The following is a 25,394-nucleotide window of genomic DNA, read 5'->3' as shown; positions in this document are numbered from 1 at the left end:
GGGCCCCTAGGACGGCGCAGTCTCTCGGGCAGCGCCTACAAACATGGACCTAATCACATTGCCAACAGCAGTGTACTCAGCGAAAGTGCTTAAACAAAGACCCTCTAAAGCGAGGGGAGTACAACTTACGTCACCTGCCTCGGGGCGGCTGTCTTACTTTCCATTCAGCGGCCAACCATAAGTGCGAGGGCGTCAGCCATTGGTAATGCTCGGGCCTCAGGGGAGCATCCGACCAGAACCTTCACAGAGGTTTATCCGATGTTCAGTTCAACCCGAGCCCTAAAGGAGGTGGAGCAGAGACATAGAGCAAGGGTGAAACAATACCTTTTCTTTTAGAAAATATAGAACCCACCGGCCGAACATCCCCCAGGAAGAGGCCGGTGGCCGCCAAAGATGGCGGCCACCAAGCTCTGAAAGGCGGAAACAGCAGATAAGTCTGATCGCAAAACCAGCGAAAGACGCTTCACTCCGCCCCACGACCACTGGCAAAGTCGCTGTCTGCTGCAACACCCCGACTGCGTTACTCGTAACCCCAGAACGCAGAGAAGGGGGCGGGCTTTGGCCGGACGACTCTGTAACAAGAGGAGGCTGAAACAAGGATGCATAAACCACTCCATGTTCTATATCAAAGGACAGGCCAGGGGCGAACACCTTCATTAAAAGGGAACGCCCCCATCCTTGACAAAGCCTAGGCCAAGTGGTGCGGAATACCGCACTAGATCTACTCAGGGCTCGGGAAGAAATATTATTACCTCTAATATAACACACTGAGGCCCCGAAACCCCTTTTCCCAAAGCCCCGCAGAGCTGGGCGCAGATCTCACGACAGCTCGCGCATTAGCGCGTACCCGGTCTTCAGCTACTTCCCACTTTTACGCTAGGAAAACATGGCTAGCCCTCTACACTACAAGCCCTCGGGCGAGAGCGCAAATTAATAACCCACATAGTGGGAAAATATAACACGGAGAGGCAGCAAGACTCTACTAGCAAAAGTGAGGCATACACACACAACCACATAATGTTGCAAAAAAGATCGTTCTTAGCCTACTCACGGGGAGCTGCAGCCCTGCGACATCCCGCGATGATCCAAAATCTCCCCAAGCAACCCCTCAGGGGAGCGACGGTCAAAAAAGTCCTGAAAAACATAGTTTTGAAATTGTTTCACCCTCGTAGAGGGGGACTCACCAATCGCTCCTCGCGGTGCATCAATCCAGCCACCGAGCTAGTATCCGCCGCCGACCTGAGGGGGGCGCTTCGACAACCAAGCCAGGCGGGCCGTCAGAATCGTACATTTCCTGCTCATCATAGGCCCACCGGCCTGATGTAAAGCGCCCGGGAGAACGAGAGAGGAAGGGAAAAGCAGCATTTATCTCCGCGCCCTCGGGGGCGGAGTCTGCCGCCTATGCTGGTCCCGGTTGCCAGCCCGGCTTCCTTCCTCTTCCGGTTGCGGGTGTCCCGCCTCTTCTGCTTCCCGCTCCTCCACGGTGGGGGCGCTCGAGAGGCAACGCTGGCTCGCTGCCCCTGTCTCCAGCCCTCAGACTGAGACGGGAGCGGGACACCCGACTGCCTGGGCGCTATCCCGGACCTCCGCGGTATGCAAGTCCTAAACGCTGCCGAGCGCGCCCTCGCCTCCCTGAACTTACCCACCACCGCCTCTACGGAGGTGCCAAAAAGTTCAGAGGGCGATAACGGGGCATCGAGGAGAAAGGTTCTCTCTTTCCCCCCGATATCCGCCAGGTTGAGCCACAGATGTCTCTCCGTGGCCACCATCGCCGCCATCGAACGACCGATGGCAAAAGCGGTTTGCTTGGTGGCCCGGAGAGACAGATCTGTGGACCGGCGCAACTCGGCTACCGCCTCAGGGGTCAGACCCACCCCCTGATCGAGGTCCCCCAGCAGGTCTGCCTGGTAAGCCTGTAACACCGCCATTGTGTGTAAGGCTGCCCCGGCATGACCCGCCGACATGTATGCCCTGCCGTTCAGGCGCGCAGACGTCCTGAGAGGTTCAGACGGCAGGGTGGGAGCCCTTAATGTCGATAGCCGCCCGGAGGCGAGGTAGTTCGCAAACGCCTCGTCTACGGGCGGCAACGCCACGTATCCCGCCTCGGGTAATCCCTCGACATCAGCGAAATTAGCCCGCTGATGTCGATGGATCCGGGCTGAATAAGGTTTCTTCCATCCTCTCACGATCTCTTGGTGGAGATCGGGAAAGAATGGAAGGCTCCCGAGAGCTGGTTGGTCATGGGCGGAGAGAAAACGGTTGTCCAGCCTACCCGGACGCACGTCCTCTCTCCTGGCGCGCTGCCAGGGCAGCTGCAGTCTACCTGCAGCGCGCTCCATCACCTCCAACAGCTCCCCATACATGGGACAGGGTGGTTGAGAAGCCTCAGCCTCAGGCGCTTCATTCGCCTCCTCAACCATCCTCTGCTCAAATGGAAAAGCAGCGGACGAGGAGGAGGAGCCCAGATCCTGCTCCTCCTCCGAGGTCCGCCCCTCGCGATCTGGCTCGTTGTCTGCCAACACTACACCGGTCTCCAGACGACGAGCCAGATCCAGCTGGGAACCCCAAGTCTGTAACCGCCGCTCAGCCTCAGCACGAGCAGGGCCGTTCCCAGCTGCTGAGCTCTCTCCCCTCGAGAAGAGAGCCAAACGAGAGCGGAGCGTTCTCATGGGAAAACGCTCACAGTTCGCACAGGATGCTCCCTCGAGAACATCCCGTGCGTGCTCTTCCCCCAGGCAGTACACGCAGAGTGTGTGTGTGTCATCAGGTGTAAGGTACCTGTTGCACGGATCCACACACTTGCGGAAGTGTCGCTGCTTCTTCGCACACTTCATTCTTTTCTTCTCTGTTGATGCTTCCCGATAGCGAAACAGGCAAAACAGTCACTGAAGATGAAGAGATACTGTCATGTTGGCAAGGCGCCCTTATATACTTCCTGGTCGCGCCTTGATGACATCATAGGCTGTTGCCGGTCAATAGGATTGACGTTTTTCAATAGTAATTTCAGGCACCTGTCACGCCGGAGGCGTTCCCCGTAGCGTCAAGCTGACGCAGCGCGAGTTCCCTTTCTCAGGGAACTTAAAATTACTACTAAAGGGAGGCACCGCCAATAAGCTTTGTTTTAGTTATAAAAAAGAAACTTAACACTGTTATTTGTTTTATTAGCATTTCTTTTTTGAACCAGACCCAGGGCCCTTTCTCGTGTTACAGTTACTAAAGTAGTTTTGCTACCTACAGTACAATAACCAGCACAGGGATAAGGGGTTACATTAGGCTTCTTCCTGTGAGGCCCCTGCTTTTTAGTAGGCAGTGTTGTCAAGTCATTAGGCTGCCTTTGAGCCTCCTTGGCTACTGCTTTTACTGCCTACACTCTCTTGAGCTCCGCTAGGATAGTGATTGTGAGTGGTAGGCTCTCTGTGAGCCTCCTTGGATGCTGGCCTGAACATGAATGTTGTTAGGCTTCCTCTCTTTAGTCTCCTTTGACTTAGTTCAGCCCATAGGGCACTAATCCCCTCAGCATGGCAGCGTGGTTATTCCGTTACCCATAGCAACTCCTAGGGGATGCAGCGTAGAGTTTCCTTTCGGTATTCCTGCACACGTCTCCTTCAGACAAGAAGTGGATGACGTTTTGCACAGGTGCCCTCTTATACTCTCTGTCGCACAAGTGATGTCAAGTTAATTGACGTGTTTAGACTCATGCTAAAGACAGCATTTGTAAAAAATCAAGTCTAAAAGAGAAAAATTATTGAAGTCAAAATTATTGAAGGATCACAAGAAAACCCGCTCACAAAATGTCACTGGTCCAAGGAGGCAAGGGAGGCTGAGCCTCTTCACATGTTATAAAATGAACAGTTTTTTTATACATATTATATTATAATACATAGATGTATTTTATTAGAATATTTCTGCATGCTCACACAGTACAAGATGACCACTAAGGTCTACAACACATAGTTTAGCGATGTCAACAGTGCAATCAAGAAACTATTAAACTCATGGGTTATTCTGAATTGGACATACAGTATAGCAATCTTCTACATATCAGTGAAAAATAATAGTATGTGGCAGATGTTTTATTGTTGGACCTCCCCATGTGCTTCAATGAGCCCTGGCCACCCATGACCCTGTCGCCAGTTCACCACTGTTCCTTCCTTGGACCACTTTTGATAGATACTGACCACTGCAGACAGGGAACACCCCACAAGAGCTGCAGTTTTGGACATGCTCTGACCCAGTCATCTAGACATCATAATTTGGCCCTTGTCAAACTCACTCAAATCCTTAAATTTTTCCTGCTTCAAACACATCAACTTTGAGGGCAAAATGTTCACTTGCTGCCTAATATATCAAACCCACTAATAGGTGCCGTGATGAAGAGATATTCAGTGTTATTCACTTCACCTGTCAGTAGTCATATGTCAGTAGTCATGTTATGCCTGATCAGAAGAGGTCCATTTTTGGAATGTTCTCAAACTTATCTAGTCTTTATTATGTGTTACAATAAATAATTTGAGATTACCTTTATCATTTCTGCTTCTTTTTGTCACTTCTACAGATTTTTAGAAATATTGTATAAATCGGTCTGATTATGGTGTCAAATGCCACATTTGAACCTTTCAAACCAGCCTTAGCCTTGTGCATTTTCAGAGGGTTACTTAATTAGATTTTTTTTTTTAAATAGGTGAATAGCATAATTGTATAATATATAGATTATATATATTTATAATAATATTTAGAATGATAATTAAGCTATACTGATCTACGAAACTGGACATAATATTCAGAAACCTTGTTAATAATAGCAGGTGTTTAATTGTTGATAAATAATACAAATTATACACTTGGCATTTATACATTTGCAAGAAGCAACACATTTTATGTCAGAGGTAATAAAGAGTTGCTAAACTGAAATAAATACAGTTTTTACAGAAAGAGAAAATGTCTGCATCTATATAGATGAATGGTTAAGGTATAAACAACAGGAGTTTAGCAAAAAAATATCACTTTTCCTATTAGTGTTTGGTCTATCAACTTTAAGACATAAGACCAAAAAGATCTTGTTGATGCCTAATAGTATGATATAGGTCATGGTTATGGGAGATATGTGGGATTTTGGAGTCTCAATTCTCATGGAAGGAAAAGCAGTTCTGTAAGTGACAAAGTAAGAAGTCTTTGAAGCATTTAATTTATCTTGATGAAGGACTCGTACAGGGAGGTGAGCTGGTCCTTCAGGTCCTGTGCGTAAGGGTCCAGCTTTTCCTTCAGGTCTTCAGCGTAGGGTGTGAGACTCTGCTGGACCATCTGGGCTCTCTCTCTAATCTGGGCCTGAAGATCCTCAGCCAGAGGGGTCACGGTCTTCTGGAACTCCTGCAGACGCTGGTCAACCTTCTCCTTGAGTTCAGCAGTGTAGGGCTCCAGCTGAGCCTGCAGCTCCTTCACGCTCTGCTCCAGGTTTCCTCTCAGCTCCTCACTCTTCTGGAGCAGAGTGGCCTTCAGGGTCTCAGAATCCAGGGATTCTGCATATGGAGTCATGGCCGCCCTGAGCTCCTCCACTCTCTGCTGGATCTGGCTCTTGAGGTTGTCAGCATAGGGCTCCAGCTGGTCTCTCACAGTGATCAGGTCCTGGCCCAGACGCTCCCTCAACACTTCAGACTCTTTGATGATTCTGGTAATCAGCTCTTCAGCCAGAGGATCCATCTGTTTCTTGAGGGTGACAGCATATCCGCTAGCCATATCAGCACTCTGGGTCAGTCTAGTACTGGGATGTGAAAGTTGAAACATGTAATGCAGTTCGAGATTTTAGTATTTCAAACATAAACTGAGACTTCTAAACATTACTTACTTGACTTCCTGACCCAGCTGAGACTCTCTGATCATTTTCAGGGTGTCCTCTGCAGTGCGTGTGGCCTGGGCAACATAGCTCCAGAATGCATCAGTAAGCTGCTCCAGCTGTGGCTTGGGCTCATCAGCATAAAACAGGTTGGCTTGGCAACCTGGAAAAAAATGACAAATAGTTCTAAATCCACCAGACAGTTTCCAATCTTTCCAATATACCCTAACTGCTCAATATTGCAGTATGTGTACTTGTTCTTGTTTGTATTTTTTTGTATAATTAATTTCTGTTTTATTGCCCCCCCTCCCCCTCCCCCTCCCTCCTCTTTTTTTATTGCTCTTTTGGTATAGTATTTCAACATGAAATTAAAGACCAAAATTCAATGGAAGTCTTGACATAGGCTTTATCTAATATTACAAAATGTGTTGATAAATAGGTAAGGCATTAACATGATTTACCTGTGAATGCCACAAAGGCAAGAATCAGATACAGTTTCATCTTCACAGATGTTTGCTAAAAAAAAAGTAAAAAATAAATTAATATTTACGCTTAAAACATTTCATATTTATTTACACAATATATTTTACTGACACTAAAATACTATTTGTAATAGTATTTTAGTTATTTATTATAGTCTGTTAAGCTTAAATTACCTTCAAGTCCCCCAGGATTTGTCCTGTAAGCTTCTGTGAGTCCAGACCGTCTGAGGCTTTATATGTGTGTGTGTGTCTGTGTGTGTGTGTGCAGTTGAATAATCTACAGAAAAAAATCAAAGTCCAGCATCCAGTGCCATGTTGTCAGTGCCGCTCCCCCCCACCGTCACTTCAGCCTGCTGTCACATGATGTTGTGCTTTGAACCTACTGATACTGAATCTATACCTATACCTGAATATAACCTTTCTCTAGAGTTTAGTCAGAGCCATGGTGTATTTTAGTTTTATAAGCAAGTGGGTAGAAAATGCCATTTCTCTAAAAAAAAATGTTTTCATTTTTTTTAAGTAAGCACTATAAAGTTATGACCTTTGTGCCTCCACAGTTCAGATTGGGATGCAAACTTTCAACTGAGAACGGGGCAGCTGTCTTGTACATGTGGCTGCATCACATTTTTATTTGTTTTTTGTAATCTTTTATATCCTAAATACATCTTTACATAAACTTTTTTAATTTGCAATATACTTAAAAAAAAAAAAAGATTTTTACAAAAAAAAAAAAAAAATTAAGAATATAAATACATTTTGTCATGATACATTCTAGAAAACATATGACTTAAAAGAAAGTGCTTTAAAATGTTTCTAATGAATGGGGACTGCTCTGAATGTTTATGTGAAAAGAACACCAAAGAAAATAATTTTTGTAATAGATTTTTTTTTTTACATTGTGTCATTTTTGAGGTTTGAAAGCACACATGCATTGAAATTACATGAGAAAGTGTGACCAGTTCATTATTCAAAATATAAAATTTTTGTGTTCCACACAAAATGTTATGAAGTGACGAGAAAACATTTTGTGGGGGGAAAAAAAACGAAAAAAACATTCTCCTATGCTATTCACGTATAAAGGTTCTACGTCAGAATGCTGGCTCATTATTTGCTGATGCTGTTCACTTGAGCACCACGAGCAATGTGTGTGATGCTGACATAGGAGCTGGCCAATAATAAGCCGGCATTCTGACGTAGAACCTGGAAGTGCTGTACTGTTTTTACTATGTGAATAGTGTAGAAGAACGATGTTGAAGTGAAGAGAATGTTGAAGAAAGTCGTTATTTTTGTTTGATTTTTAGTTTTAGTTTTTTTTGCTCACAAAAGATATTCTTGTCACTTCATAACATTAAAGTTGAACCACTGGAGTCACATTGACTATTTTAACAATGTCTTTACTACCTTTCTGGGCCTTGAAAGTTCCAATGACGTTGCTGCCTATGGCTGGTTCAGAAATCTCTCAGATTTCATAAAAAAATATCTTAATTTGTGTTCCGAAGATGAACAAAGGTCTTACGGGTTTGGAATGAAATGGGGGTGAGTAACTAATGACATAATTTTAATTTGGGGGTGAACTAAACCTTTAAATATGCTTTTATGCAATGCAATGATGGTTTTGAATAAAAAATAGCAACATGGGAAACACTGGAGCATTAAATGGGGCCATACTTGTTTTGGGTTACATGTGCCATGTTGTCTGATTCAGATGGTCTTTGTATTAACTGAAAAGTGACATGAGTGTGGACAAGTGATCAATAGCTCTGCTCAAGGACAATGGTGCTTTTGTCAAGTAGATTTTGTTGAAAACAAAATGGTGGATTTTGACCAAATGCTTATTTGATACAACAACACTAATAACTGTATTCCAAAGATTCTTTAAATGCAGTTATTAGCGACTTTAACTCCCCACATTCCCTTAGATTGTATAATTTCAGTGTACATAATTTGATGTGATAATTTGTGTTGAGTTGAGTTTTGATTGACATGTAAGAGTTGTTGTTTTCACATAAACCTATAGAGTTTATACTACATTTACATTTACATACTAGTGGCTCATTCAGCATTATTATACATGTTCTGTTAAACCCCAGACCAGACACACCTCTCCCATCATCCAGCCAGCGTGGAGGGGCAGAGTCCGCTTACAACACTTCAACTGGATATCTGATTTCCTCCACACACACACAACATTTTTTACTGTAGGCTTGGAAATTCAGAGCACAGAAAAAAAAACATCTGTGTCACTCTCTTATGAGAATGTCCTATTTTTGTAAACATATTAGTGTAAACCTATTTTCATGAGGTTTCAAGTGGCCTATGTTTGATTGTCCATAAAGAAGAATTATTAAGAAATGTATATTGTTTATTAATAAACTTACAGTACAATGTTGCTGTCCAAGAATATTGTGGGTAAGATAAAAATATCTGATCTAAGCACCATTCATTTGTCAAATACACAAGCAGTTTGACAATCTGTGACTTGCACTTCCAGATGACTAGACATAATCAACTCTTTTGTCTGAAGGAAACGTGCGGTCAAACCGGATGCATGACAATGAGCTCCCTTTCAAAGTGGAACTTCAACGCTGCATTGACAATGGAGCTACGAGGAACAAACACCCACAATGCCATGCTTAGGGGGCATGCCTGCTGTGTGGTGTCCTTACATTAAGGCACCACATGATGGCGTTCAAGCTTCTTGAGATAGATACGTGTGAAGTAAGAGTAGAAGGAGAGAGAATACTGTGCATGTGCGTGCATGTTATCCTGAATCGTTCAAGATAGTTAATAACACGTAAGATGAAAATATTCTAGCGTGAGTTTTTTAAAGCTACACTGTGTAACTTTTTTAGTCTATTCTTAGCTAAAAACTAGTGCTGTCAAACGATTAAAATATTTAATCGCGATTAATCGCATTAATGTCATAGTTAACTCACAATTAATCGCACATTTTTATTTATTCTAAATGTCCCTTGATTTCTTTTTGTCCCATTATTTTTTCTTATTTTAATGCTCTTATCAACATAGAAAAGTGGATCGGCTTGCTTTGTTCAAATGTTTGTTTTATTGAAAACAACATTGGCATACTTTAGTGTTCGATTTCACACCAACATTCTCACTTGGAGCAAATAATCGCTCACACAATGTAACACTGCCCATCAATAAAAGGGTGAAACAAATACTTTGTTGCACAAACGACAGCCCTTTCTAAGGGATCAAAACAGGGTGATACAAAATAAAATTACAAAGTGCACATGCAAGGTAAACTAGGACTCCGCCTATAGTGCAGTTAAACCAGGGGTCGCCAACTAGCGGACTCCGGTCCGAATCCGGACCGCGAAGCCTTTTGACGTAATGAAACAGTTAACGTTGCAATGCTCAGTTACTACGTTCAGACCCAGACGCGCGGTCAAGCATGCAGTGAAGAAGAGACTGATGGTGCGTTCACACCGGACGCGAATGACGCGACATGCACGCCGCTTAATCCGCGCCGCAGAATGTCTATTTGCGTCTTTGCATTGACTTAAATCACTCGCGCAAAACGCTTCATTCGCGTCTGGTGTGAACGCATCATCAGAGCAGAAAGCAGCGCTCAAGACAAGCACTTTTAGTTGAAGACCCCTGAGCTAAACCATGGCTTAATACGTTTCTCATTTCGGCGTCTCACGCTTGCCATCCACGTCTACTCTTTTAATGGCCCAAACGAGTGCGGGCAGCCGCAGCGTGCCTGATGTTTTGTTTCCGGTCTAGCTACATCCGGAGTGGTGTTGTAGTTTTTCTAACGTTACTAGTTGTTGCAACAGCATGTGAAAAAACTACAAAGTTTGTTAGACCAAAAAGAAGGTTAATCTCGCGATAAAAAAATTGACGCCGTTAAAATAGGTTTGCGTTAACGTCGTTAATAACGCGTTTAACTGACAGCACTACTAAAAACACTTAGTTCTTTCAAAAATATATGTGCTCATTAATGTATATTTACTTCTTTCAAGTAATAAAGTATTCTCGTAAGTTTATAATATGCCATTGAAAATACATAAGGTAATGGGATCTAACGGTGGTCGCCATGTTGCCCCTCCATCTTGAAAGTACATTAGCCAAAGAGGGACATACCCGTAAATTCCAGCTTCGCCATTCGCGTTTTAACCGGTTTTAACACTGTGCGCGTCAACTTGTTCAGACTTGTCTGGTGCATGCGCAGAGAGTTCATCTCAGCAGCTCCAGTAACAGAGTTATACGGAGTTTTCCTGGCTTGTTTATTCCTCAAAAGTCTGTTTTTCCTTGTGTGGTATTTCTGTGCGTTAATAACTCCGTAAGTAATAATAGTTATTGTCATTGTGGATGTGTTTCAGAGTGTGTCATCGCGTAATTCAGTTGAGTATTTTTGTGTCAACATACAATAGCGTAATGCTCACCTATTTGAATAATCATTCAGTTATTTTGTTATCAACAATGTTTATTCGTTTATAGAAAATATTTGCTTGTAATGTATGTTGATGGAAATATGTATCAGGTCTGATCGGCATATTAACACTTGTTATACAGAGCTACACCTGCGCACACACTTTTGTAATCCGACACCGCTTGTTAGCAGCAGCAGCGGCAGCTCCGCTCCTTTTAATGCAGCTGCATTTAGCGCCTATATATGGTACAATAAGCTCTGGTTTACGGTTACATTATACAAATGTAACTTATAAGTATAGTTATACAGTTCTTAACTGTGTATCTTCTGTCATGCCATTATCATGTATATTTACCATCCTTATTTGTTCTCTCACAGAAACCACATTTATGTACATATACATGCAAACCTGTTTATGCCTTGCAATTGGATGACTGAATAAACATTACTATCATCAAAGTTCACTCTGGATTAGCTGCAGTTCTTTCTAGCCGAATAATTAGGCCAGTTGAGTTCCAACCATCCCACTGCGCACAGAATATCCCACAGGCACCGTGTCGAATGTGGACGAGGTCGAACTGGAAGCCATATTAATCTTGGACTAAATCGGCCACCGTAGGAGTTAAAACGAAATCGGAATTGAGAGGAACAGAAACTAAAATTCACTGGATGGTCATATACCTTTTCACCACTAGATGGGGGGAAATTTCACACAGTGTAGCTTTAAGGAAAACGTTATTTTATCACCTTATTTTTCCATGGCGACACATCATGCTTGTCACGTGACACACCGCAGCCACAATAGCGATGCATGTTGCTTTTGTTCATTTTTCCTTTTTTATTCAAAATATATTCACAAACTTGTTGGCTATGTCATCAATAGGCATGTGCCGACATCAAATTTTCATGTTGCGATAAATTGCTGAAGCTTCACCGTATCACGGTATACGGTATTATCACAATATTGAAATTTGTTGCAAAAAAAGTGTTGTCACACTATAACAGGTTTAATAACTTTCCTATAACAAAAAGTACCAAACATTTAATACAATAAAGAAAAACGCAAACATTTATAAAGTAAACAAATATTTAAAACAGATTAAAGTGCAAAAGAATTATAAAGAACAATAGGTAACACTTTACAATAAGGTCTCTCTAGTTAATGCATTAACATTAATAAAGAGCAAATACATTTTTATAGTTATTATTCTTTGATAACGTTAGTTAAAGCAACTGTTAGTTAGTGTTAGCTCAGGTCCAAAAAAGGGTGGCAAATAAGGTTAAATTCAATTTACAGAATTTCAAACAAATCAGGCCATTACTCAACTTAAGTGCTGCCAGAATGTACTTACACACAATGATATTCTCACATTTTGAGTACTGTTTTACAAATTGGTCACTAACTAATATAACAACACTTAAGCCTATTGAAATACTCTTCAAAAGAGCAATTAACATTTTTGATAAAAAAAACGTTATCAGTTCATCACTGTACCATACTGGAAAAACATAAATTATTGAGTTTTGAAAATGTTATAAATTTTAAGTATGCCTGCTTTGTTTTATAAGACTATACATCATCTTGCCCCTCCCTCACTGAATGATTTTTTTAAGAGAACTGAGAGTGATGGTAGAACAAGGGCCTCTAAAAAAGGAGACTGTGTAATACCTTTTAGTCGCACTACATTTGGACAAACTGTCTTGTCAGTAAAGGGAAGTAAATATTGGGATAGCCTACGCCCTACAATAAGGGACTGTTCCTCATACACTAATTTTAAAACTCATTTAAAAATATGGCTTTTAGAAAACCAAAGTTGCACGCATTCTTAAACTGCCTCATGAACTTCTTATGTGTGACGATTACTTAATTACTTGTTCTTATATTCTTTTGTTGAATATGAGATCCGCCCTGAGTACCTCAAGTCTCTGGATGTTGTGGGGCTGTCTTGGCTGACACGCCTCTGCAACATCGCATGGCGGTCAGGGGCAGTACCTCTGGACTGGCAGACCGGGGTGGTGGTCCCGCTTTTCAAGAAGGGGGACCGGAGAGTGTGTTCCAACTATAGGGGGATCACACTTCTCAGCCTCCCCGGGAAAGTCTATGCCAGGGTACTGGAGAGGAGAATTCGGCCGATAGTGGAACCTCGGATTCAGGAGGAACAGTGTGGTTTTCGTCCCCGTCGTGGAACACTGGACCAGCTCTATACCCTTTCCAGGGTGCTGGGGGGTTCATGGGAGTTTGCCCAACCAGTCCACATGTGTTTTGTGGATTTGGAGAAGGCATTCGACTGTGTTCCTCGTGGCATCCTGTGGAGGGTGCTCTGGGAATATGGGGTCGGCGGCCCCCTGCTTAGGGCTGTTCGGTCCCTGTACGACCAGAGCAGGAGCTTGGTCCGCATTGCCGGCAGTAAGTCAGACTTGTTTCCGGTGCATGTTGGAGTCCTTCAGCGTGCACTGGGACGGTTTGCGGCCGAGTGTGAAGCGGCTGGGATGAGAATCAGCACCTCCAAGTCCGAGGTCATGGTTCTCAGTCGGAAAAGGGTGGCTTGCCCGCTTCAGGTGGGTGGAGAGTTCCTGCCTCAAGTGGAAGAGTTCAGGTATCTTGGGGTCTTGTTCACGAGTGAGGGAAGGATGGAACGGGAGATTGACAGACGGATCGGTGCAGCTTCTGCAGTAATGCGGTCGATGTACCGGTCTGTTGTGGTGAAGAAGGAGCTGAGCTGCAAGGCAAAGCTCTCGATTTACCGGTCAATCTACGTTCCTACTCTCACCTATGGTCATGAGCTGTGGGTCATGACCGAAAGGACAAGATCCCGGATACAGGCGGCCGAAATGAGCTTTCTCCGCAGGGTAGCTGGGCGCTCCCTTAGAGATAGGGTGAGGAGCTCAGTCACTCGGGAGGATCTCGGAGTAGAGCCGCTGCTCCTCCACATCGAGAGGAGCCAGCTGAGGTGGCTCGGGCATCTATTTCGGATGCCTCCTGGACGCCTTCCCAGGGAGGTGTTCCAGGCACGTCCCACCGGGAGGAGGCCCCGGGGAAGACCTAGGACACGCTGGAGGGACTATGTCTCCCGGCTGGCCTGGGAACGCCTCGGGGTTCCCCCGGAAGAGCTGGAGGAAGTGGCTAGGGAGAGGGAAGTCTGGGCGTCTCTGCTTAGACTGTTGCCCCCGCGACCCGGCCCCGGATAAGCGGAAGATGATGGATGGATGGATGGATGGATAATCTTTTGTTATTATTGCTGTCAGTGTATTTCTGTTAGTGTGTATTGTGTCCCTCAAACTGTTGAGGGTGTGTATGCATGTTTATCCTTGTTTTTGTTTTTTATCTGCCTAGGGACAATAGATGAAATTTAGCTGTGGTGCTAACTCTAGCATATTTACATTGTGTACTTGTACTGATGTTCATTAATATGCACTGTCCCTATTTAAATAAATAAATTAAATAAATAAATTAAATAATACAGTTACAACTTTTGATTTTAATAATGTTATTAAATGCTGAAATGTACATTTAAGATTAATACATGCTTTAGAAGTATTTTTCATTGTCAGTTTGTTAATGAATGAACTAATGTTAAATAATACCCTTATTGTAAAGTGTGTGACTGAACAACAAAGAATCAGAACATATTCAAACAATATCTAGGGCATGTCATTTATTAATGTATTCCAGATTAAAATATAAAATGTTTAAAGAGCACCTATCATGGCATTTAAAATGTTCCAAATATTGTTTTAGAAGTCCCCAACAACAGTTTTGCATGCATGCAATGACAAAAAAGACTTTAGTTTTCTTATAATATGCATTTATTTTTACCTGTTTTGACAGCGATTCTCAAATGATTCCTTTAGTGATTCACTTTTCAAAACCCCGCCTTTACGTGACGCTAATCTGCGGTGATTGGTCCGATGACCCAGTCAGTTGTGATTGGTATAGTCTGTGCCGTCTATGGTCTGTGCAGATATTTTCGGAAACGGAACGCCCATCAAAGTCTTATAGTGACAGTAATTTGTTAATATGTGTCAGGAGTTATGAATATGAAAACCGCGTCGGTACTGTTTGATTGTAATATGAGCCTCAGCTGATCTCATTCATAAAAAAACTCCTCTATTCTCCTCACGAAGACTCGCGACAAATCAACATCCCTCAGGGCTTTTAGTTCAAAAGTGTGCAGATGAGGAGACATATTGATAGATTCTCATATGTCTGTGTCAAATTTCTAAACAGAGGAGTATTTTTTATTCAATACTTCCTCAAAATGGGCAGTTATAGCCTAATCATGAGCGATTGAGTCTCTTATGTGTTGTTTTCAATTCATACTGGCAGCCGGAGGGCGCTCTGTGCACATGTAGTCCATGTACAGACAGACGAAGAAGAACCATGTGCCATAATAGAAGTCCATAATAAAATCTTCCTGAGATCGCGAAACATACATTTGACGACTAATAAACACACAATCGCGACGATGTATGGTTTGTCTTCAAGCCACTTAGTCTTCAAATGCTCATCCTTGGGCAGATGAAAGAAGTTTGCTTTTGAGTGGCACTTCAGAACACCGCGTCTCGTCTCCATGATGTTTTCTAGTTTTCACTGGCGTCTTGGAGCGCAATAAGTGGGCGTATCGTATTTAAATAACTTGACAAGTTGACGTCCTCTAGTCAGAGAAAAAGCTTCGGTCTTCTAACGATTCTTAAAAATGACTCCGAGTCGACTCTTACTTTTGAAAGAAAATAACTATATATACGGTGCACTGTCATATTTCAAGCTATCACAGGATGTTTTTGTTCACTTAGATCTATGTTACACACTACATGAAAGGTAAATTTCAAAATTCCATGATAGGTGCTCTTTAAGTTTGAAAATGAATAGCCTTAAGTCTTTAAGAATTACGTATTTGGTTATGTGATGAGCACCGTAGCGAATACAGAAATCTGAATGGCTGTGTGTTTAGTAGCGCAAGTGTTTTGTTTACAAGGATTACCGGGTAAACGGCTGCATTTCTGCTGTTCCATCAGCGCCCTCTGCTGTCAGAGAAAGAATGTGCATTTTCATTCAGCGCATCTTCACTCATTCCGCCATGTGCTGCTCATGCACCTTGGGGTTGTTTACATCAGTGCGTTCCTCTTTGATGTCTTGTTCATTTTAAAAGGTTGGATAAAGTATTATTAAAATGCATTAAAAAAATCGGAATAATTCATAATAAATATTCACGGTATTTTGAAGTGCCCACGATAACAATATTGTGCATGTTCATTATTGCGATATATCGTATTACCGTCTCCCGGCAACAACCTGATATTCCTATTCCAATTCTCAAATATTTTTAAGTAAATGTGTTTTGTTGTTTAAAAACCTTTATAATGATCATGTTAGTTGATTTATAATGTGCGATGGGCGCTGCCATGTTAGTTTGTGAGAATTGGATCTGTCAGATTTACAACACGTAAATTCATCAACTTCTCCCGAAATACATGAAAGTAAGTGTCCGGTGAAGTGGGAGAATAATAGAGTAAACTTTATAGTTACCTACACAATGTGTATCTGAAATGAATAAAATCTCTGGCTCAGCACCAGCCAATGCACAAAAGCAAATATGAATTTAGCTGTTGATCACGGCTTTGCTTCTTTGCTGAAAGTCAGACACATTGCCCAATACTGGTGATGATCTGGCAGATGCTATTAAAGCTTTGGAAAAACACTTAATTCCAAAAAGAAATGTGGTCGTGGAAAGACATGTCTTTTAGGGGTGGGGGAAAATTTGATTCTTAGATGCATCGCGATGCGGACGTGGACGATTCTGAATCAATTCACAAATGTCAAAAAATCTATTTTGTAAATGTTGATAACGTAATGTTGACAGAGCGCAAAAGGTGCAACTCTGAAGCTCGGCAAGTGCAGCACCCGGACCGTCTGTGGCGTGCACAGAGACGCATGATAGCCAAGGGGGTAATCCAGTCCCCTTCCATAGGGCCAGCCATTGCTAACCAAGCCATCACCTGCTGTTAGCATTCCATTGACTCCCATTCATTTTGGCGTCACTTTGACAGCGAATAACTTTACATCTGAGGTGTTAAAAGACTCCATTTGACAATTGTTTATTTCTAAAAAAAATGTATAAAAGGGTCCATTACCTTGTATCTTACACGATCGCCCAGTAGAAGCCGTTTTTGTAAAAAATAGGTTAACGATTGCGTCATAACCACACAACTCTGTCGCATAGTAGAGAAATTACTGTATAGACAGGAGGAGAAGCTCGCAGGCAATCTTTTACTGTCTATGAGGCAATCGGGGGGACGTGGAGGCATAAAGTCCGATAAAGTCAAGGGAGAAGCATGGGAGAAGCCCATAGAGAGCCAAAAGCAACGGGACAAAATATTTCAACAACGTGATTCAGATTTCACTTTGCACAACTACTAGAGGACTTACAGCTGTCAGACAGGTTGCTCAATCGAATCTAAATGTGAGGTGCCTAGAGATTCCAATCTAATGTCTTTAGGAAACGAGTACAGTTTTGGCTACTTGTGATTTTGCACGAGTCTGCCATTTTGCTCCTACTCATTAGTGAGGGGAAGTTCGGTTCTTTTCCGCGAACCAGTTCTTTCGGACAGTTCGTTTCAATGAACTGGATCAAAAAAACATTGGTCCTCCCCGCACACTTTTGTGAGGTTCTATAGTTTTGATCTCGACATGGCTCCGGGTTTGCATGTTCTATCTGCTTAATCCGGCCATGCAGGTTATCTGGTATTCTTGGAGCCAGATATGGCAGCGCTTTAGCTTGGCATGTGTGGTATATCGTTCCCATTACGTCATAAAGTGACGCAGCTTCGAGTGAACCTATGAAAGAGGACGTCTCAGGTTACTTGTGTAAACTATGTTCTCTGAGTAGGGAACGAGACGCTGCGTCCGCTGCCAAGCTCCTTGCGCTGCTGACAGGCCTTCCTTTTTGGCAGAGAAATCTGAGGAGCAGATGGCGCGCGCGCCAGTATAATGTGGCGACGTAAGAGCGTTGGGGCGGCGCCCGCGCCATCAGCCAATGAATTGCCGTGATTCTATAAGGGCTATAATAATCTATATATCACCCATGAATCTATATAATTCTATATCTCTAACTTATGCTGTGCTATCTGTCACTATCAAACTCAGCCTATATGAATGTGTCACTATATCTATCCAATCTGTCACTGTCTATACTTATCAGTCAATATATCTCATTTAAATCTAGCCTAAATATAGCCTAACTAACCAAAGCGCACTATAAATCTCACTTATATCACAAAATCACTGCTATCACAAAATCTCTCTCCTCTCACAAAAACCGACGAGGTGAAGATGGATTTACTTCACTTTTAAACTGTGGTGAATTAGGTTTGTGACTGTGTGGTTTGTTCCCGCCCCCTTTAATCAACGCAGTTTCGCCAGGCGCCACATGATGAAACACTTCGAAGCTTCGTTTAGCCATAGTCACGTGACAAGGGTGTTTCAAATCACTGTTCGGAGCAGTGTTTCGAAACATCTGCGCTTCGGGATCTCGGCAAAGCGCCGAAATGTCAGTTTCGCGTCAGCCATCCCTACTCTCCAGAGCTTCCAATGTTTCCCCCGAGCTTGCTTGATATCGACCACATCTGAAAGAGAAAAGACAAGTATTAATGAACTGTGACTGCTTGGTATCAACATACCTGAAGTGGACGTACTCACCTGTGATCAGTCCTGCACCGAGTGATCTTCCCAGAATCTGCACCTGAATTCACTTCATACTCACCTTGCACTCTTATCATCTTAATAAACACTGTGTTTGGATTCACTTACCTCTGCCTCCTTGCATATATCCTGACAGAAGGTTTAACCTTAACCGTCATGAATCCAACGCAGCCCGAAGACAGTGCTTCCGCAAACACCGCTCCCACACTGGTGTACATCGCCAACCCTGCCTCCCGACCAGCACCCTTCTCAGGCTGGGTGGAAGATTGCAACGGGTTCTTACTGCAATGTTTGCTAGCCCTTGAGCAACAAGCCCACCAATATCCAAGGGAAAGATCAAAAATCTCCTTCATTATCCAGCAGTTATCCGGGGCAGCTTTAAGGTGGGCTGAAACGCTTTGGTTTCAAGAGACTGCGGTTACATCCTCATTACAGAATTTCATAAATCATTTCAAAGAAGTGTTTGGGCGTCCAGTAGAAGATTCATCTGTCAGCGACCAACTATTGCAGTTATTTCAAGGTAAAAAAAATCAGTTTCTGTGTACTCCCTTGAATTCCGAACCCTAGCGTCTGCAAGCGGGTGGAATGAAAAGGCCCTTCTGACAGTCTATCGAAGAGGATTAAGCCCTGCACTTCGCCTTCTAGCTCGCCATTTATGATGACACTCTGGGACTAGAAAAATTCATGCAGCAAGCTCTCCGGGTTCATCAAAGATCTCAGAACTGTTACCGAGACGTTCAATCGTCAGTCCCCGTTCTCCACCAGAATCCATCTGAATAATTCCCAGAGCCGAAGTCGGAGAAAATGCAAGTAGAAAACTGTCTCAAGCTGAACGCAACCGTCGCTGAGAATTAAAGTTATGCCTATATTGTGGGAGTGAGGGTCACTTTCTACGGACATGCCCATCTCGTCCTCCTCGGTTACTGGTGAGTTCAGTCTTCAACCAACCCTCTGTATCAGCCCCGTTAACGATATCAGTGACTTAAAAGTCTCAAGATTTCCGCGTTTCAGTCGCTGCCATCGTGGACCTCGGGTCGTCAAGCGATTTCATATCAGGAGATCTATCCAAGAAACTCCAGCTTCAGAGAACCAACACATCCAAACCATACTCCATCCATGCCGTAACTGGCGAACTGAGTATGTAACATCTCAAATAACCCCTATTACTTTATGTGTTGAGAACATCCACCAGTAATTGTTTAACCCGTTCATTCTCGAGAATAGCCAGGCTCACATAAACCTCGGTCGTCCATGGCTCATCTGACATCAACCTACCATAAATTGGAAAAATTGGTAAAATTCTGAACTGGGGTTGCAACTGCCTTTCAGCCGACATCGCCCTCTCCGCCCAGCCAACAGACGAGCAAACAGAACCCGTCTCAGTGAGTTCCACTTCCATCGAAAGCCCTAAAGAAAGCCAGTCAATGACCATTCCTCCGTGCTACTCTTCGTTTGCAGATGTGTTCAATCCTGTTACAGCCAGCCTCCAAACTACCGCCACACCGACCTTGGGATTGTGCCATCGATTTTGTTCCAGGTAAATCCATTCCCAAGGGCCGGATCTATTCCTTGTCCATTCCTGAACAAGCAACCATGCAAAAATACGTAGAAGAAGCTCTGCAACAAGGATACATCAGACCATCCACCTCTCCAGCTGCTGCCAGCTTCTTCTTTGTTCCCAAGAAAGACGGAGGCTTGCAGCCCTGTATAGATTATAGAGCACTCAATAAAATCACTGTAAAATTCAGCTATCCACTTCCTCTTGTCCCATCCGCCCTCGAACAACTCAGAGAAGCCAAAATGTTCACCAAGCTTGACTTGAGGAGTGCGTACAATTTGATCCGGATTCGAGAAGGGGATGAGTGGAAGACAGCATTCATCACCCCCGCAGGGCACTACGAATACCTCATGATGTCATATGGTCTAGTACAGTCATTCCCAAACTGTGATCTGCGGACCACTAGTGGTCCGTGAGGGTACTGCAGGTGGTCCGTGGAAAGGCAAAATAAAATAAAATAAAATAATATTTTTTTACCTTCATTTTACCAGGAAATTCCCATAAAAAAATAAAAAGTAAACAGAATATGTATGCCTATATTGATATAACATTTGTATTAAATTGTCAAGTTATTGTGCGATTACTAAAATAGGCTAGTGGCGCTCGGCCGTGACGTTCAAGTTCAGTGCCGTTATGGATCGGTGGATAGCAACAGGTTCTCTGAAGAGAAAAGAGACAGAGGCAGAAGTTACAAAAAATGAAGAGATTGACAGTGAGTCGGATGCATCTATGAGCCAGATTCATCATAAAAAAAAACAAAGAAAAGGAGGGTGAAGAGAAAATACTGCGAAAGTTATTTAGCATTAGGTTTCAGCTACACCGGCCCCGAAGACGAGCCGTTGCCCGTTTGCATTTGTTGCTACAAGGCACTGGTTAACGAGAGCATGAAACCATCAAATCTTCGCCGGCATTTGGAATCCAGGCATGGGGAATTTAAGTCCAAGCCAGTCGAGTTTTTCAAAAGCAAGCTCCAGGAATACCGCACAAGCAAAAAAGTAATAGAATCGACATCTGCAGGTGGCGCTACGTTACTGCTAAAGCAGTAGAAGTCTCGTACCATCACATCACACGCATAGCCTTTATAGGCAGTTTTATGAAACAAAATATTTATAAATGGAATGAATAAGATCTGTTATTTTAATTTCCATTTAGTTTCTTGATCTCGTGTTTCTGAAATGTTTTTTTCAGAAATGCCAAAGGTTTTGAAATGTTGACTATCCAAGTGTTCTTTTCCATTGCTATGGAAATAAGCCTGTTGTTCAAATTAATCATGCAATATGCACATTCTATAATAAGATAAACACCAAGATATTGCCTGACGCTGCATATAATAACAACAGCACATGTTAACTCAACGTGATCATACTACCGCGGCTAACCGGATTAGCGTCTATCCGCGATTGCGCCCGCGATCGTCATTTGCATATCTAAATAATCCATCAAACATCTGACATTCACAATAACAACTACAAAGTGTTAACTAAACAACATTCACGTGATTACTCACATTAGTTGCATGAACGCACAACATTGAACAACATCAGGAGCACACAGGTGGAGCTGTCATCACATCAGTCTGCTGGAAGTAGCAACTCTGATATCAGTCCGTCAGAGAACGCGCTACAGATTTTCTGTTCCGGGACAGACTTTCTGACACAGCCGCCCCCAATTATCAGTCAGGATAATTGTATTCCTAAGAAAGGCCGTCCGAAGCATCCGTATCATCATCATCATCCGTCATTTGGGGGAGTTGTATTAATTTCACAACAGGGCGTGTGTACATCTTGTCTCTTACTTGGACTTTGGCTGTCCGAATTCTCCCGTCAGCCCCTGCATATGTCTCTGCCACAGTACCCACAGGCCACAAAGCTCGTGGAAGTTGATTATCTATTAGGAGTACCACTTGTCCCACTGCCAACTCTTTGCCATCCAATCTCCATTTCTGTCTACCCTGTAGTTCTGGTAAGTAGCAGCGGGTGAAAGCAGTCCAGAACTGATCGGCCAATACCTGGCTATGTCTCCATCTGCGTTTCCCCAAGAGTTCGTTCGAGTCATAAAGGACTTGTGGCAATGAAGCATCACGGCGTCCCATGAGTAACAGATTGGGAGTCACAGGATCCAGGTCTGCAATGTCCGATGAGACATAGCCTAGCGGCTTGGAATTGAGTATGCCTTCAACTTCCACTAGCAATGTTTGCAGGACAGATTCAGGCACGGATTGTTCCCGTAGAATGACTCGCAAGGCTGTCTTAATGGACTTCACTTCTCGCTCCCATGTTCCGCCGAAGTGAGGGGCACTAGGTGGGTTATAGCGAAACTGGATCTGCTGTTTAGCCAGCTGTGCCTGAAGTTCATGAGCCATTCGACTGAAGGAGTCCTTTAACTCGTGGTCACCTCCAGTAAAGTTAGTGCCATTGTCACAGAGTATCTCGAAAGGCTTTCCTCTCCGGGCTATGAAGCGCCGCAGAGAAAGGAGGAAGGCATCAGTGTCCAGGCTTTCAAGGAGATCAAGATGTAAACATCTAGTTGTTAAGCACTTGTATAGGATCCCCCATCTCTTTTCCTGACGACGTCCTATCTTTACATGAAATGGTCCAAAGCAGTCTGTGCCGGTGGAGTAAAATGGAGGCTTGAAGAGACGTAGCCGACAGGGAGGCAGATCAGCCATCTGTGGAGTCTGTGGCTTAGCACGCCAAAACTGGCAATCCTGACAGGAATGTTGATGTTTGCGTACAGCTTCACGGCCTCTAAGCACCCAGTATCGACGGCGTAGCTCAGCCAGAACTCGCTCTGCACCAGGATGATGGAGCTGCTGATCCACGTCTTGAATGAGTAACTTGGTGATATGATGTTGGGGATCTAAGACAATTGGGTGAATGATCTCGGAGTCCAGGGTTTCAGCACGGCGAAGTCGTCCACCTACCCGGATAAGATTAGTGTCTTCCTCATACTCTGGGGCGAGAGAACTCAGGCGACTGTCTGTTGGAATGAACTGTCCAGCTTTCAATGCTCTGAATTCGTCTGGGAATGAATCACGCTGTGCATGTGCCAAGAGGAGCTTCTCTGCCTGTATATACTTTGAGGCTTCACAAGAGGCGTTAGTGTTGGCCGCCCCATCAGCAGACTCGACAGTAGCTTGAACTAGATCCTTCCAAGTTCTAAACTGATGGAGGTCTGAAGGCACTGGACTGGGAATGACAGTAATTGCTCCATTAAAGGACGCTCTTTTCATCTCACTCAGGTCAGGTTCAATCTCTGTGCTGGGTGTCAACGGCCACATATCGGGTGGTTCAGTTAGGAAGGATGGCCCGGATCTCCATTGGTGCGGGCCTGCTAACACTGCTAAGGTGAGACCTCGGGTGATTTGGTCAGCAGGGTTTCGAGCAGAGTCGACATACCTCCACTTGGTAACATCTGTCAAAGTCTGAATCTCGGCTACTCTAGACCCCACAAAGACCTTGTATCTGCATGACTCCGATGTTAACCAATGCAACACAGTAGTGGAACCAGTCCAATATGTAACTTGGTGTATGGGAATGGTGAGTTCCGTCTGTATCACTTTGGCCATCTGAGCTCCAGAAAGTGCACCGCACAACTCCAGGCAGGGCATAGATAGACATTTACGAGGAGCCACTCTGGATCGAGCCAGGACAAAGGCAATATGGACCTGCTCACTCTCATCTGTGATCCGAAGGTAGGCCACGGACCCATATACCCTCTCTGAGGCGTCACAGAAGACATGTAACTCCCTAACGGTGGAAGGAGCGTTGGCACCGCCAGGTGTATAATGTCTAGGGAATTGTAGTTCGGTGATACTGGAAAGCTCTGCAACCCACACGGACCATTTCTCACGGAGATGTAAGGGCTCGATAGGGTCATCCCAGCTGAGGTTGTGTTTCCAGAGATCCTGGATAAGAGTCTTAGCCCTCGTGGTGAAGGGGATGATAAATCCTAATGGGTCGTATTGACTTGCCAAAGTCTTATACAGGTTTCTCATAGTGGGCTGAACAGGCTCTGCCAAGCGGTTCTTATACCCAAGGGTGTCGTCAAGGCAATTCCATTGTAGGCCGAGTGTTGGTTCTTGCATGTCTGTGCTACTCTGAGATAACCAGCACTCGCTACTAGCAGATCTGGCTTCTGATGGAAGGTGCCTGAGGACCGATGGTATATTGCATGCCCAATGTCTGATCTCGAAGCCTCCCTTTAGCAAAGACTCACGCAATCCATCTATTATGGCTTTGGCCTCACCCTGGTCTGGAGTACTGTGAAGGCAGTTGTCCACATAGAACGAGTTCTCCACAATGTCAACTAAGCCAGCCATGGTGTCTTTGTGTTCTTGGGCATGATACTGAAGGGCATACATGGCACAACACGGGCTGCAGGTTGTACCAAAGGGAAGTACCTGCCACTCGTAGATGTCCGGGTCAGCTTCTCTATCCATGTTCCTCCATATGAATCACAGTACTGACTTGTCACCAGGTAACAGACGTACCTGGTGGAACATGCCCTTGATGTCCCCACTCACTGCAATGGCTTGTTGTCTGAACCTCAATATGACGCCTAACAAAGATGGCCCCAGTGTCGGCCCAGGAAGGAGTTGTTCATTCAAACTTTGACCATGGTACTGGAAGGAACAGTTGAAGACTATTCGATCTTTCCTGTTATGATGCACCATGTGGTGCGGAATGAACCAGGACTCTGTTGACCTGTCTGCCTCCTCTGATGATATTTTGGCAAGGTAGACTGCAGATTCAAGCTTTTGGATTTCAGAGCAATAAGTCTGAGCCCGCTCAGAGTTCTTGGCCAGCTTTCTCTCAATGTTTCTGAGACTGGGAAGCACAGCCTCTTTGCCTGCGTGGAGCATGGTGATAGGAGTGCGCCTTAGCAATGGGGTAGCATACCGCTGAACCCCGTCCACGTTCACTCTGACAGTATCAGACTGTAGGAGGTTATAGGATTGTTGGTCCTGCTTTGATCTTGTGATCAGCTTTTTGTTGTATGGCAACGTGTCAATTTGCCATAAGCGCTCCACATGCTGATATAGTTCATCACATGGTGGAGCTGCCATAATATGCAGGCACTGTTGCTGACCTCTAGGGGGCTGAATCGGGCACATTGGGCCTTGTAGTACCCAACCAAGCCTTGTGCTTATGGCAACAGGACCGCCCATCGTTCCTCTACGTACTGGCTGAGTAGGAGTCAGGAGGTGTGGCATATCAGACCCTATGAGTAGCAAGGGTTGAACTCGGTCTACGGGTTGTAGTGGTAGACCTTTCAGGTGGCGATATGCTTTCTGCAGTGCTGCCACTGGGTAATTGTGTTCAGCCAGACATAGACCAGAGGCAGTAAAGGCATTACGGATGACAAACCTCTTTGTTGGTTTGGTGATGGGAGAAACCACCAAGGTCACTGTGGACCCTTCAAAT

The 25,394-nt window shown here is 44.1% G+C and overlaps 1 protein-coding gene across 1 annotated transcript; it reads right to left on the bottom strand.

Moving 5' to 3' along the window:
- Positions 1 to 4,786: 4,786 nt before the first annotated feature.
- LOC307138094 (apolipoprotein A-IV-like) lies at positions 4,787 to 6,554 on the bottom strand. The gene is made up of 4 exons (XM_079836234.1): positions 6,487 to 6,554; positions 6,292 to 6,346; positions 5,843 to 5,993; positions 4,787 to 5,758 (listed from the first exon to the last, which is right to left on the bottom strand). Exons 2-4 carry the CDS (start codon positions 6,329 to 6,331, stop codon positions 5,182 to 5,184), a joined length of 768 nt encoding a protein of 255 aa, XP_079692360.1. The 5' UTR covers positions 6,332 to 6,346; positions 6,487 to 6,554; the 3' UTR covers positions 4,787 to 5,181.
- Positions 6,555 to 25,394: the final 18,840 nt, after the last annotated feature.

The sequence above is a fragment of the Gobio gobio genome, assembly GCF_949357685.1.
Source record: "Gobio gobio genome assembly, chromosome: 15".
NCBI classification, from domain to species: domain Eukaryota; kingdom Metazoa; phylum Chordata; class Actinopteri; order Cypriniformes; family Gobionidae; genus Gobio; species Gobio gobio.
Note: the sequence above shows the minus strand (reverse complement) of the source record. Positions and strands in the feature narration are given on the sequence as shown.

What these genes read in the sequence shown, in the direction of transcription:
- LOC307138094 (XM_079836234.1), bottom strand. Translation starts at nt 6,331, where the DNA reads ATGAAACTGTATCTGATTCTTGCCTTTGTGGCATTCACAG. An exon ending in TGCCTTTGTGGCATTCACAG is followed by an intron (nt 5,994 to 6,291) that starts GTAAATCATGTT and finishes ATTTTTTTCCAG; the next exon opens with GTTGCCAAGCCAACCTGTTT. An exon ending in CAGCTGGGTCAGGAAGTCAA is followed by an intron (nt 5,759 to 5,842) that starts GTAAGTAATGTT and finishes TTCACATCCCAG; the next exon opens with TACTAGACTGACCCAGAGTG.